This window comes from Myxine glutinosa, chromosome 9, assembly GCF_964187855.1.
Source record: "Myxine glutinosa chromosome 9, kmMyxGlut1.1, whole genome shotgun sequence".
NCBI classification, from domain to species: domain Eukaryota; kingdom Metazoa; phylum Chordata; class Myxini; order Myxiniformes; family Myxinidae; genus Myxine; species Myxine glutinosa.
In genome coordinates this window covers 102,594,176-102,610,477 of record NC_136269.1, presented here as the reverse complement: position 1 = coordinate 102,610,477, position 16,302 = coordinate 102,594,176, and the positions used below count along the sequence as shown (strand labels likewise).

At 42.6% G+C, this 16,302-nt stretch overlaps 1 protein-coding gene across 1 annotated transcript in view; it reads right to left on the bottom strand.

The window, feature by feature from the left end:
• LOC137435166 (intermembrane lipid transfer protein VPS13C) overlaps nt 1–16,302 on the bottom strand; it is a 169,416-nt gene that overhangs the window by 33,083 nt on the left and 120,031 nt on the right. Inside the window, exons 25-28 of the mRNA XM_078785116.1 lie at nt 15,708–15,810; nt 8,656–8,861; nt 6,076–6,232; nt 4,971–5,047 (exon numbers count right to left, since the gene is read on the bottom strand). Of these exons, the coding sequence (XP_078641242.1) occupies nt 4,971–5,047; nt 6,076–6,232; nt 8,656–8,861; nt 15,708–15,810 (543 nt within the window). The remainder of the gene's footprint in view (nt 1–4,970; nt 5,048–6,075; nt 6,233–8,655; nt 8,862–15,707; nt 15,811–16,302) is intronic.

Sequence of the window (16,302 nt, the reverse complement as noted above, 5' to 3'; positions counted from 1 at the left end):
CACACAAAATAAATGAAAATCATTGGTATTTGCATATAAGAAGGACCCTTATAAGGGTCCACAAAGGGACTTAATCATAAATTTGTGGCCAAATTTTTTTTTTGCAAACTGATCTATTCTAATGGTAAGAAACATAAATGCAATGCAAGAAAATTTCTGGCTCTGCACTTTCAGATAAGAAGGCCCCTTAGGCTCAAAAGGGTCAGAAAGTGTCTTGGAAAGAAAAAAAAATCAAAATGCTGAGCAATAGAAAATTTCCACTTCAAATACATCAGAAAGATACATGTGAATAATGATTCATTGCGTAAGAAGTTTTCATTTTGGTAATTTACATACAAGAAGGATCCCTAAAAGCATTCAAAAGGGTCTGAATCAGAAATTGGCACGCAATTTATTTTTTTGTTGCAAACCGCTCCATTCAAAAGATATGAAACAAAAATGCAGTGTAAGACTACTGTTGTGCTTGTGTGCTTCACTCTCTCTACCCTTCTTGTCTCCCCCTCCCTTTATTGTTTTAGGTGTCTGTTTATGTTTTTTATGGTTCATGTGCCAATGTGTGTTTAATGTGCTAGCTCTTACATGAGCCTCGACCTTGTATACATAATAAAAATAATAAATAATAAATAAAACGCCTTTCAATCCTGACAAATCTCACACTCTCACTTTGTCTTTCCAAAAAGACTATCTGGACAACCCTCCAATCTAACTTACTTTCTGAACAATCCTCCCCAAGAAGTTCTGTCACTCAAGCTTTTGGGTCTCACAATCTGCCATGATCTTTCCTGGGAAAACCACATTTCCAAGCTGGCCTCCAAAGCCAGTGGGCATTCTCCGTCGAATGGGCATTCTCCTGTGGCCAGTGGGCATTCTCCGTCGGGCGAAGTCCTTCTTTGACACACCTGAGCTCCTCACCACATACAAGGCTTTCATCCACAGCTTGATGGAGTACTGCTCTCCCTTCTGGGCTGGTGCTCCTGCCTCACACCAAGCTCGGCTTCACGCTGTTGAAACCAAAGCTTTCAGAATCATTGGAATCTCCCGCGATGAAGCCGACTCTGAGGGCCTTTCACTGGCTCACCGCAGGCAGGTTGTGGTCTTTGTCTTCTACAGACTCCTCTCCGGCCTAGCTCCCCCAGCTCTGTCCATCAAATATTCCTTCAGGTCACACAAGATCTGCCAGCAACCCTCTTCTCGTGAAACTGCCAAAATCAAGACTCTCTGCTCACCTTCACTCTTTCATTCCTCTTTTCTCCCACCTCTGGAACAAACTCCCACACTCTCTTGTCTTCAGTCACATTCCTCTCTACAGGTCTTTAAAACAGCTGTTCACCACCATCTCAGATTTTCCCCCATCCAAAACCTTGATCTTTTCTATCCCCGTTAATTCACCTCAGATCCACTTTGTTGAAATACCGACTTCTTTACTGGAAGTCCTAGCAGTGTCCATTTGTTTTATACCTCTCCCACCCCGCACTTCCCCCGCTACTTCCCACGCCTCCTCCCCCCAAGCCCTCTCCCTCCCACAGATCTCCCGATGTCCCTGTTCTCTACTGTTGTATTTGTGTGCTTCTCTCTCTCTCTCTCTCTCCCCATCTTGTCTCCCGTTCCTTTATTATATGTTTTATGTGTCCGTTTATGTTTTTGTCATTAATGTTAGTTCTTGCACGAGCCTCGATATTGTATACAAAAAAAACAAAAATTAAGTCATGAAATGAATTACTGTGGCGAGTCATCCAGGATTGTGCTCGATAGCCTGAGAAACTGTTCTGGTAGTTATATGCATCTGAAGATGCAAGAGGAGTGGTCTTCTGGTCTTCTTCAATGAATCGTCATACTAAAATACGCAATTTGGCGTCTGATGATTTTTGACTGCAATACACTCGATCGTTACTTACCCAATCTCAACCAAACTTGACAGGATGACAAAGAAGGGTCACACAATGAAGGCTGTGGTGAATTCATTTTCCCCCCTCCCTAAGGAGGTTTTCTCTGCAAAGAGGGTTTCCCCCCGCCACTGCCGCCAATGGGGTTGCATGTTGAGGTGTATATCCATTTTAAGTTAGCTTTATCGTGGCGTTTTTCCAAGGCCACTTCTAATAACAAAACAAATGATAATAGCATAATATTAATGATATTTCAAAACAATATTAATACCAATAATATCCCACCTCCCCAACGGGTTTTTCCTCCTTGAACAAACACTGTGTCAACGTTTATAAATAGCTTATCATGGCCTTTTCGTGTGAGCAATAGGCCAGCGGCCTCTACCAGAGGTAAAAATATTATAAACCACAAACACGTACGATTTGTTTTTTTTAAGTCGCTAATGCTGTTTATAACGCTAAATAAAGAAATTTGGAGGAATCCTGAGATCCGTGAGGTAAGTTTTACTTACAGAACTGAGCGAAGATCTACTGTAATCTACCTATATGCCCCACAAGTGTTGGGTTAATAACATGACCCTTCCTGCCAGTAATGTGGCGTTTTTCATGGCGGCCTTTTGAAACGGTCCCTCCTGCTGTTTAACTCGAAACTGAAAGGGAGGAAGCCCGGGGAGGGCTCATTTACCAAGCAGCTAGCTAGCGCTTGCCAAGCCAGCCGTTCCTTACAGGTTTTTAATGGAGTGTTTGGTTGAATGCTTAAACCACTTGGTGATCTCTCCACAAGAAACTTGGTAAATGAACACACACCCAATGTTCTTGAGACCCGACCATAGCTCTACTGTGATCTATATACCCCAAAGAGGAATGACCCTCCCTGCCGCTCCCGGAATGAGCAGGTGTACTAGTTATCCAAACAAACCAGATCTAGATTTTCTATGTTCATATCACAATCCATGTGAAGGTCATCATCATTCATGAAAACCGCATGCGGAAGATCACCCTCATATTCAGTCAGAGTCCTCGTCGCCGTTTAGAACCATTGCGGGTTCAACTGTACCTAAAGAAAAAGATGAATGAATTTATTTATTAAGTGCAGAAATTCTACATATGTGATCAGTTGCGCATGTGCAATGGTGATATCGAAAATGAGTAGTTGCAAGCAACGAAAAGATGAGTTTTAAGGCGCTGTTTAAAAGTATCGCTGTTTGATATTGCACGTAGTTATTTTGGAGAAAAAAATCCATTATATTGGCGCAGCTACTAAAAAGGCACACTGGCCTTGACGAACACAAGGTTTCTTCTGGCTCCATCTCACGATCATAACTATCAGCTGAGCGCAAATTGCACGGAGGAACGTACCTGGCCTTTGGGGTCCATCAAATTAGACGTAGATGTAGGCTTCATTTTGTAATCTCCCTCCAAAGTGGTCTTGGATGCCACATTCTGGCCACAAAGCACGATCAATGGATCTTGTCTTAATTCAGCTTCGTAGGGTGGGATGCTGCTATCATCAACACCCTTCACTTTGTCAAGTGGTTTTGACGTGTCTTTTCGTCCAAATGCTTTTTCAAACACCTGGTATCGCCACGTGTTGAGCCGTATCTTCTTTGCACCATACAACATGCATGTATAATCATGTAGTGCCTTGATTGTCTCATCACTCGGTGGTCCCAATGCTACTAATTCGAACGCATGGATGTACTGTTCATCCTGCATAACAATGTTCTGCAGTCGTTTTTTTTCCCCCTCATGCGAGAACGTGGCTGTGTAATTGCACCGAATAAATGCGTGAAATACAGGTAGTGCAGCACACATTTCTGGACCAATCTCCACTGCAATGTGCAACATTATGTATCATCTATTGTTTCGGCCAGTTGTACCAACCTCTATCTGGACATCATCTTTCATTGTCTGGCAATGGTGAAGTAGGATCACCAGGATGTCCTTGTCTGTTGCTCGGATAACTGTCACCTGCTGGAGTGGAATCAGTGTCTCCTTGATGCCTTTCTTTTTCATCAAGTGTGCTGTGTGCGTGTAGCAGGTGAAACATAATATGAGTGTCTGCGTCTGGCTAATTCTATGACAATGATGGAATAAATTCCCGTTCTACTTTGCCATCAATTACTGATAATTTTGCGCACTCGTTGTCCAAACCCAAACATATCTCCTCGTCTTCCAACACTGATATGTGGTATTGTTCAGTCCAATCCAGAATCAAGAATTGGGAACTTCACTTTTGAAGGACGAGTGCTTCAGACACTTCTCACTTTCTTTGACATGGTCTTTGATAGGGCAAATTTGTTCATATCCAGTGACCGTGAAGCATTACGCACCAACGTGACAGATTCTTCAGGTATTGTAACAAGTTTCTTTGAAAGTTGTTTGGCCGCTTTGTTTTCTCAGACAGACAGACACACAGAAGTGATTACAATACCATGTCTCCTGCTGCGCAGGGGGTGGGCTAATTAAGACCCTTTTTGAACCCTTTTAGGGGTCCTTATATAAATTACCAACATGAAAACTTCTTACGCACCAAATCAATATTCACATGTATCCTTCTGATGTATTCAAAGTGGAAATTTGCTCGGGCTCGGCATTTTGATTATTTTTTTTCCAAGACCCTTTCTGATCCTTTCGAGCCTAAGGGGCCTTCTTATCAGAATGTTTGGGGTCAGAAATTTTCTTGCATTGCATTTTTGGTTTGTGCCATTAGAACATAACAGTTTGCAACAAAAAAATTTCTCGGTCACAAATTTCTGATCAAGACCCTTGGTGGACCCTTATAAGAGTCCTTTTTATATGCAAATGCTGATGATTTCCATTTCTTACACGTGTTTTGTATTCAGTATCAAACGTAGATATCATAAAATAATAATCAGCCTCGGGCGCAAATATTTCTGAAAAAAAGGTTTTAACGGTCTTTTTAAGAGTCTGCCACTTCCAAATGGCGGAAATGCAGAACTCAATCAATGGAATTTGTTAGATGTCAAGGTAATGCAGCACGATTAAGAGCATCAAACCTTTCGGGCGCAAGTTTATGATTGAACTCTGACCTGCTACTCTGTCTAAAAGGTGCAATCGCCTCACTTTGATGTACTCAGCCGAAAGAAGCCTCGAGTCTGTGCCTCCAGACTGAACAAGACTCAATGGCTCTTCGTTATCATCTGCAACAAGATGTTAAACATGGCTCATTATCATAACCCCTCCTCCACGAACCTTAATCGTGTAAAATTTTAAATAAAAAGAGTGTCCAGAACAAAGAAAGGAATCTCAAACTCGACAAAACACAACAAAATTCAAAATGGGTCTTTAAATCAAATAACTTGGTTGGCATCTTTAGAAAAGCTTGCAACATAGAAACCCACTGTCCTGAAAGCCAGAAATATCTATAAACTTTTTGAGTTTCCACCCAATCAGTTTCTCAATTACTCAAGAAGGGTGCTACCACCAAAGCCATTTTCCCCTGGTTTGAAATTTACTTTTGCTTGAGAGACAGAACATTACTTTGCATTACAAATCAAAAGTACCAGTAACAACAAAAAAAGTGAGATGATGGAAATAAAAAGATGCTACTAACCCAACATTTCCAAATGTAACAACCTCTTCAGAGGTAGTTAATGAATAAACAATACCTCGTACAAAATCGTTGATAACAATGAAACATTAAAATAAAAGTGAGTTTACCCATTCCTGCATCACTTCTTATTCTTTATCAGCCACAATTATTCCCACGTTTTTGAGGGGTTGGTCAGGGGAAGTTGGCCCAAGTCTTTCACGAACTGGCAGACCAGGCCTGACGTTCAACTAAGGTTAGAACAGCAATTTGTAATTTGTTTAGGGTGATGGCGATAGCTCGCTTACTCTAAAGATCCGACGGTATCCTTCGCAAAAATTCCACCAACTAATGCCGGCAGAGGGGACACCCTGTTTAACGTCCATCCGAGGGAAAGCACACACATTGATGAATCGCCCTGCATGTGACACACCGGGCCAGGATTCACCCTGCCTGTGAAAAACCAGGTTTATAGCTGGGTCAGGATTCAAACCCAGGTTCGACAGCTTAGAGGCATGTGCACATACCTCCAGCCATCCTGCCAGCACCCATTCCTGCATCGCTAATGGTCACAATCATCGACGTATCAAAGATAAACAATTTCCTCATCACATGGTTAACCCAAACCCCTAAATTCACCTTTGAATTCAAATGAGTGCACAGCAAGGGTGTGCAGGTAAGCAATTGCTTTAAGGTGCCAAGTATGCACTGTGACTTCTCCACCGAGTTGCTGCACATCCAGCCGAAGAACAGAGACCTGTTGATCTTGCTCCTGTCTGCACAGCTCCAGCAGTACCTACAAAAAAGAAATAAATAATTATGGAATGGAAAAAATACAATACAATTGAAGCAAATTAAAAACAATTAATTTTGATGCATTTAAAGAGTATAATTATGGGCACGTATGAAGTACCACCTCATAGTTTTGGCATCGAATCAGGAGGAAAATTAGACCTCAACACTACTCCAACATGCATGGGAGGAAGGAGGGGGTGAGGGCCATTCCGACAATAACTTGGGTGTCTACAATGACGACAGGACTGGCAGGATTAAGTTAAGAAAAAGGCTTTTTTTTAAAGCCTACAAGACAAAAACAATAGAATAAGTCTAAGTACTGTGCATTTGCATTAATTACAATAGACAATTCACAAACACGTATGGTATATAATATATATGGAATACACCTCAGATCATGAGCCTACAGCGGTCCAGAAGAGAATGCTCTCAGGGTCTCCTCACAAATAACATTTCACAATGTTTTTTTAGAGGCTCATGGAAGAATGTGCACACATGCACACATTAAAGTGCATGCACGTGCACACGTACACGCCTCAACTTTTTGTACATCATGCAAACAGCCGATTACATTGGGGGAAGTGATGCAACTTCCCAGAGCACTCTGGGTGCCGGCAGCACCACATTGCTGTCACTTTTCTCTGAGCTGTCAGCGCAGCAATTACGGAGAAATGTCCGGTCACCCCCTCACACACCCAACAAGGGATGCCGACCCACGGGGTTGATCCGTTTTTCAATGTAGATCATCAAGCGAAGCAGCAAAACCTAACATTTCAAAAGTCTTTGGTACGATTTGGCCATGGGCTACCATAACCAGAGCAAACGCTGAATTCACATGCCACAGTGTTGAATATTAATAGTTTACGTATTCATTGCAAGGTTAGTGCGGGTCTGCCACAACAAGCCAAACAGCCTCGTAGTCCATGCCGTTTGAAGAGTATGCCTGATGTTTGGAAGCGCAGCTGTGCCGCTGATGCAATGCCCCTGTTAGCAATAAGCTGGTACTCATTTTGCCGAACTCAGAAGGATGACAGGTTGCGTCAACCGAACTGGTGTTATCTAACAGCACAACAGGGGCTTGAACTCAAGACCCGAATTCCTAAGATCTTAATCCAGCCACCTTAACCATTAAACTAACACCAGGCTTAGAATACCTGATAAATTGCAACAATAATATTAACATGCAGACCAGGAATAAGTGGTATGATTAACCCTCTTTAAAATAGGAAGTTTATTTAGAAAATGGAGAACTTCAATGTATAATATTCCCAGAATCAAAACTGGGCCCTTTTGGCATATGACATATACATACAAATGCATTTAAACATTATTATGGGCTCATCAGGACAACATACTGCTGATCGTTTATTTGTGACCAAACTAAGCCGCTAATAAACACTAATTGAACCCCCTAACTTGAGGAGGAAGCCAGGCACAGATTGAGACTCACCCCAGCAATTGCTTACACATGCCCATAATAAGGGCGAAATCTAGATTGACATCTCTGCCTTTGTTTATTTGTGACCATAGAGCTTTAATCTCAGTCTGCAAGGACTTGAGTACCATACGGATGCCTCCTAGTTTGGAGGTGATGTGTTGGTTTAATTTATGCGCATGATGTCAGTGTTATGTCATAGGGTCAGTGTGCTTTGACAACTCGGTCAGTGTATCATAGGGTCAGTCTAAACAACAACACACACACACACACACACACACACACACACACACACACACACACACACACACACACACACACACACACACACACACACACACACACACACACACACACACACACACACACACACACACACACACACACACACCAAAAGTAACCCAACAACATTAGGTAACCCAACATAATGTGTTTAATGTGCAAAATGAACATAAGATGTGAACAAAACTCTTACCAAAGATATATCTGCTTATCTACTGATAATATATTGTGCTTCAATGCATCTTTCTTGTGTGAAACGTAGCTTTAAAGCAATTTTTGGAAATAGGTCGAAAAGTGCAATACTAAATCCAAACTGAAACACGAAGTAAATTATTAACGTTTCATCTCAGGAGCAAAAACCGTTTACAAATACTCTGCCCTGTGTGGAATGAATGTTTGTGCTTAGTTTTTCTTCATCACACACAATGTCTATTATTGCCAGGCGTTGCAAAAGGAGCTTTTCAGACATTCAAACCTGGTCGTTGTTAATTTGGATGTTAAAACACTTGTACTAAAATTCGTTGCAATATATCTGTAATTAATAATTATAATATAATAATTATAATTATTAAATTATAAATTATAATGTAATAATTGTAATAATTATAATTAATAATTATAATCTCATTATAATGAATCCCATCCATCCACCCCCACACCCTAACCCCAAGTCATTTTCCAAACAATGTTGTTAGGTCTTAACCTACCTTTGTTACTTCAAACTTAAGCCGCAAATCAGTCACGTTTTGTTTTATGGCTCCATTTTCTGATTGCTTTTGATTTTGGGGGCTGTTTTCTGCACCGCCTCTGGAAGCTGACTTAGAAACTTCCACAGATTCCGCAGGATCTGCAAACTCATCATCACAACTTCCAGATTCCGTAAAAGACTCCTCTGCAGACTGGAACTCAGAGTCTGAGGGAAAGCAGTGTCAAAGAAGGAATGAGCACCATATGGAAAACATGTCACATCGAAACACGTCAAAATCCAGAAGATCAAATCTCCTCCCACACCATCCCCTCTCCACCCCCCACCCCCCCTTCTTTACACTTACACATGCCAAACATTACAAAATAATTCAAATTACATCAACTAGTGAGGTACCCGTGCTATGTACGGGTGGGAGGCCAGAAGCAAACAGGCAATGCAGATACGGCGAATGCTAAAGCATGAAACCAATAAATTCCACATTCCTGTAGCACCTTCAGTCGCACGTCAGACATGGACAGCAAGTTCGTGAAGGACTTCCATGAAAAACGTAGCCGTTCGCAAACAAACGGGTACGTTCACGGATAGAAACATCGATCATGGGACTGTGGCAAATCTGCATATGACGATCCGCGAAGTTCACGTTCAGAAAGTAGAAACCATCACGGCATGTCGTCATTCACTTGAACTCGATATCTCTTTTTTCATTCCAAACAACATAACTCCAATTAATCACAAAATAAACTTTTAACAACATTGTTAATGTTTCCTTCATTGTAAAAACTACCAAATCAACAGTTAAAAGGATTTTGAGCCGATAGCTGTTATGGCCTTGGCAAGATCGATGGAGACAGCGATCTGTTAGCGTATTCACTGCCCAAATAGCTATGTGGAATTCTCTCATGCAGAGATTAAATGTCGTTTGAACTTTGGCGAGATCATTATTTACTTTTAATGATGTTTATATACGAATGATGTTTAATGATGTTTATATTGGTTTTGGGTCGTCCTCTCCGCATATCTCGTGGGATTGTAAGTTGGAGAGATGGCCGTGATGGCGGGGAGGGGGTTGGAATTCTCTCAAGCAGGGATTCAACCCGTGTCCTTATAAAAGGTCTTTGTCCGAGGTCACCAAGCCCGATCGATGCAGCCGTGCAGCGATCGGTGCAGCTGTTTGTGCGGCACCCGGGAAAACAACATCGTCACAATGAAAACATCGTCACAATGAACGTTATGCGAATGCGAATGTTATGCGGGGGTCCAAACCTGAGAATGCTGGAGACCAAAGCTGAAATTGGGAAAACGAAATAGCCTATTTTACTCCTGGAGATCCCAGGATTACCCACCCAAAATATTGTTGCGATCGGTTCAGCAGTTTTTACGGTACCTTCGAATGGACAGACAGACAGACAGACAGATGGACATTTGGTGAATTATAGTGCGATCAAGCACCTGATATACACGACAGTGACTACACCACTTGCAGGGTTCAGTCAGAGACTGGATTTATTGCTCAATAGTGAAGAATCACTTGACAAAGTAGAACTCATCACTCGACCTACAGTTATAGTGCCTACATGATCATATGGAAAAATAAATGGTAATGGACTGGACTACAAGGAAGTGCAAGTCTATGTTAAAGTTTATATTCACCATCTCTTGTACCCTGACTCAGTCTTGCTGCTTTTGTCATTTGTCTTGCTTCATTTTTTGCCACAGAATTGGCAACAACCACCAAAAATTTGGAGTTCATAGAACACCTGACTCCATGTAGTCTTCAGAAAAAGGACGCAATCTATATTTCCAAGCACAATCTATATTTCCTCCAAGCCGCTATTTTGGCTGAATCTCGATATGCCTCACTGATGAGAGCACGAGCAGCAAATTTTATTGGTTCAGATGGTGTAAAATGGCATATTTTATCCAATTTGGCAACCCCTCACTGTGCCTCATCCCATCACCATCAAACCTTTCGCCTCCTCATCCTTCCCTTTCTTGCAACTCTTCTGTAATCTCTGACACACTATCATCTGCTCTTCCTACCTCCCCCTCTCATCCTTCATCTGACCCTACCCCTCCCCTCCCCTGTCCTGTCCTGCACCCAATGCTCCCCCTCTCTCCTCATTAACGGTATGGACCTCAAACATCCGGGGCGTTCGCTCAAATCTGATTGATCTCTCCATTCAGGTTGCTTCTGACAATCCAGACTTGATCTGCTTAACAGAAACTTTCCTCCTTCAAGATGTCTCTGATTCCTTAATATCTCTTCCTGGTTACTCCCTCCTCCGGTATGATAGACCTGAGCCTCGTCCTGGTGGTGGGGTGGCTATCTTTAGCAAAAACTCTCTTCCTCACTCTCCTTGCACTGCCCTCTCTCCACCCCACCCCCAGGAGTACCTCTGGCTATGGCTTCCTCTCCGCTTCCACCTTTTGTTCATATGTGTTCTGCACCGTCCTCCAAACAGTGATGACTCCATTTACATTTCGCTGTCGGCCAACATGGACCAACTTCCATCAACTCATCCAAACTCTCTCTTCCTCATATGTGGCGACTTCAACTGTCATCATGCCAGCTGGCTGGGTGTGGGTTCCTCTCTCACCAGCCATGGCACCTCAGCAAAGGACTTCTGCGAATCATTGGGACTGACACAACCTGTCAATGTCCCGACCCGGATCTCAGTCAATGGAGTATCTTCTCTTCTGGACTTGGTTATGACTAACTTCCCTGCAAATGTCTGCTGCTCTTCTTCTGCTCCAATCGGTTCTTCTGGTCATGTGCTTGTTAAAGTGGACAACTCTCTGGCCATTCTCAGAGAGCCTCCTCAGCGCCGACGAGTCTGGCATTTCACTCGGGCCGACTGGCACGGGCTGCAAGCAGCCATCAATTACCTGGACTGGTCTCCCATCTCCACTGCCTCTGACATCAACTCTTCCTGGGAATTCTTCCAAAGCAAAATGCTCTCTCTCATGCACACATTTATCGCATCTCGTCTTCAGTTGTCTTACCCTTCCTCCCGTCCATGGTACACTGAATATTGTGGTGAGGCAGTTGCCCTGAAACAACTTGCCTTTGCCTCTTGGAAGGCAAATCCAACTGAAAGGCAATCTCAGTTCCTTCCACCAAGCTCGGAACAAGTGTTTGTCTACCCTCAGGAGTGCCAGGAAGCACTATCTCTCCACACTCAAGATTGAACTCTCAAACCTGTCTCCTTCCTCCAAATCCTGGTGGCGTCTGGTCAAATCCGTTTCTGGTGTTTGTTCCCCCTCCATCCCCTCCCTTACCTCAAATGGCTACACAGTTGACACCGCACGTGACAAAGCCGAATGCCTCAACTCTGTGTTTGCCTCAAAATCTTGTGTTCCAAACCCATCTCTCTCTGTTCCCACCTTTCCCAGTCGAACCCAACTGCTCCTGGACTCTGTGTCCTTCTCTCCTGACAAGGTGGAGAAGTTTTTGTCAAACCTCGACTCTGATTCTGCAACTGGACCAGAGGGCATCAGCCCATGGGTCCCAAAATCCTGCTCTGCCGCTCTATCTCACCAACTCTCTGTTCTTTTCACCCTCTCTTTTGCTCAAGGTCATCTGCCAGCATCTTGGAAATCAGCAAACATTACCGCTTTACAAAAACAGGTGCAAAAACAGATCCTTGCAACTACAGACCAATCAGCCTGCTTCCAATTATCAGCAAAGTCATGGAATCCATCATTGCTTCGGATATCAAATCCTTCCTCTTCTCCAATGGCTTGATCTCTGATCATCAATTTGGATTCAGACCAGGTCATTGTACTCTGGACATGTTGCTTCTGCTGTCTCAACAATGGATGGAGGTCCTCAATGCCAAACAGGAAATCAGAGCTGTCTCACTTGACATACCACGTGCCTTCGATACGGTCTGGCACCCAGCTCTGCTCACCAAACTCTCCTCCTGTGGTATCCATGGAAATCTCCACTCATGGCTTGCGGACTTCCTCTCTGGTCGTAGGCAACGTGTGGCCCTGAATGGATTTCTCTCATCTCCCCTTCCTGTTCTGGCTGGAGTTCCCCAAGGTATTGTTCTGGGCCCTGTGCTATTTCTGGTCTTCATCAATGATCTCTCCGACTCTCTGGAAAAGCCTCTCTATCTCTTTGCTGATGACTCCACTATCTGCCGCTCCATTCCTCATCCCTCAGATTGGCAGTCTGCAGCCTCCTCACTCTCTGCAGACCTGGACAAAATCAAAGACTGGTCAAACAAGTGGAACATGTCTTTCAATCCTGACAAATCTCACACTCTTACAATGTCTCTCCGAAAGGACCGACTGGAAAACCCTCCCATCTACTTTCTCAACAATCCTCTCCCAGAAGTTCTGTCGCTCAAGCTTTTGGGTCTCACTGTCTGCCATGATCTTTCTTGGGAAAACCACATTTCCAAGCTGGCCCCCAAAGCCAGTCGCCGACTGGGCATCCTCCGTCATGCGAAGTCCTTCCTTGGCACACCTGAGCTCCTCACCACATACAAGGCTTTCATCCGCAGCTCAATGGAATACTGTTCCCCCCTCTGGGCTGGTGCTCCTGCCTCACACCTAGCTCGGCTTCACGCTGTTGAAACCAAAGCTTTCAGAATCATTGGAATCTCCTGCGATGAAGTCAACTCCGAGGGCCTTTCACTCACTCACCACAGGCAGGTTGGTGGTCTTTCTGTCTTCGACTACCGACTCCTCTCCGGCCTTGCTCCCCCAGCTCTCTCTGTGCTCTGTCCCCCCAATATTCCTTCAGGTCGCACAAGATCTGTCTGCAACCCTCTTATGGTTAAACTGCCAAAATATAGGCTCTCTGCTCACCTTCACTCTTTCATTCCCCTTTTCTCCTGCCTCTGGAACAAACTCCCCCACTCCCTTCAATCCCACTCCTCCCTTCAGGTCTTTAAAACAGCTGTTCACCACCATCTCTTATCTTCCCCCATCCAAAACCTTGATGTTTTCTACCCCCGCTAATTCACCCCAGATACTTCTTTCTTTTTTTTTTTTTTTGGAAATTCCAACTTCTTTCCTGGAAGTCCTTGCAGTGTTCATATGTTTTATACCTCTCCCACCTCCCCCCAAGCCCTCCCCCTCCCACATTTCACCCGATGTCCCTGCTCTCAAATGTTGTGTTTGTGTCCTTCCCCCTCTCCCTATCTTGTCTACCGCTCCACTTACTTTTTGTGTTTATGTGTCGGTTTGACTTTTTGTGTGATTAATGTTAGCTCTTTCACGAGCCTCGATCTTGTATACAAAAAAAAAAAAAAATTTTTTACTGCTAAACTGAGGATTTATAGAAGTACCAACAAGTAGATTTGTGTTCTAAAATGTTCAAGTATATAATGCAATCGAAATTTAAAAAAAAAGTGAAATGCTGTAGAAAAAAAGAAATGAAAAACTTTTTTCTCCTGAAGGTTTGCCATCGTTTTTGCACCGTATTTTACACATCATTTAACACGTTAAATTAGTTATTCATGCCTGTTGTTTGTGTCCTTTATGATGTCCCTAAAAACAATGCTTCCTGTTTGGAATAATTTCCAATTTTGTTTGACTGCCAGAAAAGGACGAGATTCCATGCAATTTGCCAAATTCAGAGCCAAAGTAGTGTTAAATTGTAACTTTCTGTGCCATTTCATGTTCAATATATAAAATTCAATTGAAATAAAGTCTTTCCTCGTTCATAGACTGACGTCTGCAGACTGAGACAGAGTAAACTCTTTGCTTATTCCGCTTTGCGCATCGCATGCACGGTAAAAACCCACCAGCAAATAGCACAGAACTCGACTGCACAGTCTAAACCGCTACATTTGTCCAATAGACAGATAAATAATGTGTCAGTGTGATTGAGCACTATGTCACCTGAAGCAAAGCAAAAAATCCATTTTTAGTTAGCAAGGTTCCAACTGTTTGAATGGTGATAAAGGTTTTAATGGAAAAAAAAAAAAAATTAATCCATGGCCAAGAAAAACCATGGCCAAGCTTTTCGTTCATCAAATTATTGTTCCAAAAAAGGGAAAAATATAAAAATTTAGATTTTTTTTGGGATTCGGATCAGAAACGGATCCGGCCTATCAGTGGGATACAAAACGTAAACTGTTCAGTCTGGCAAAGTATGCACTCTACCGATTGCTGTTCTAGTTCTGCATACAAGTGAATAAATAAACCCTCAACAAGTCTTAAAATTGTTCATAAAAATGCATTAATCTTGTCAATTTTGGGTCAATCAACGATTGATAGGTTAAACTAGATCGGCAGTCGGTAGAATGCCAGGTTGAATTGACAGTCGGTTGACAGTCGGTAGAATGCCAGGTACATACCTCTGCCAGGTTGAACAGCTTACTTTTTCTATCCCGCTGATGGGCTGGATTTGGATCTGACATGAACCAAAATCGAATCTGCTTATTCTTGTCACCTAACCAACTCATCCACCTAGCTTTGTCATGAGTTGGCCACAACTTTTTGAAATATATGGCTATACAGTATATCGTTTTTGGCCAAATCTCTTAATAGTGAAGAATCACTTGACAAATTTAAAAATTCTCGTATCCACATTCAGATAATCACCAAAATCTTATCAATTCATCCTTACCACAAGCCAAAATTGTCCACCAAGTTTCGTCTGAATTCCTTTTTGAGATATCGAGTTATATATCATTTTAGCCCCATCACTCAATGGTGAAGAATCACTTTAAAAAAACAACCGGACAGACAAAGAAAGACAGGAGTGAAAAAATAATCCCCGTCTACCTTCGGTGGCAGAGGTAATGAGATATAGATGTGACACGAGTATTATCAGATAAATTGTCATCTCATGTTGAAGTGTTTTCTTAAAAACATCATATAAAGTTTATGCTGGCAGTGGTTTAAAATCAATTCCAAGACATAAGCCTCAGCAATACACAATGGATTTGTCTGTAAGGGACTTCAATCACTGTCAGAATACCTTGCTCTTCCACGATCCTCAACTAATAAATAAATAAATAAGTAAATAAATAAATAAGAGTGTATTAATGCAATCTTAGATGGGACCTCTAATTCCCAACACCAGCTCACCAGACTCAATAGGAGAAGCAGCAAAAGCGGCTGTAAAAGCCTGCAAGTTGTTCTGGGCTGGAATGAAAGTCACTCCTGGAACAACGTTGCCATGTTCTTGAGGCTGAAACATAAGGTCGTTCACTCGGATTTATAGAACTATTTTCCGAGTTTAAATCACCAAATCAATTTTTGTTTTTCATTTTATCTCTTGCAAAAGTATATAATTACACAAATGTGCTGCCAAATCACTCTCAACACAATAAACAAGCGTTACGCCTAGGTCCCCCGTCGGTGAAGTGATGTGAGTTGACAAAGTGGAAGACGCAGAAAACATGTTATGATATGATATTTCGCTCACAAGGTTCAGGCATACAAGGAGGCGGCCATCTTGGATTTTGACGTGGCGACCCAATTTTCAATAGCGTTCTTCCTTATGCCTAGACACACCCACACACCAGATTAGAAGTTGGTACTTCGCTTATTTTTCAAGATATTCATCTCACAAGGTTCAGACATACATGGCAGCGGACATCTTGGATTTTGACGTGGCGACCCAATTTTAAACAGCATTCTTGCTTGTGCCTAAATACACCCACACACCAGATTAGAAGTT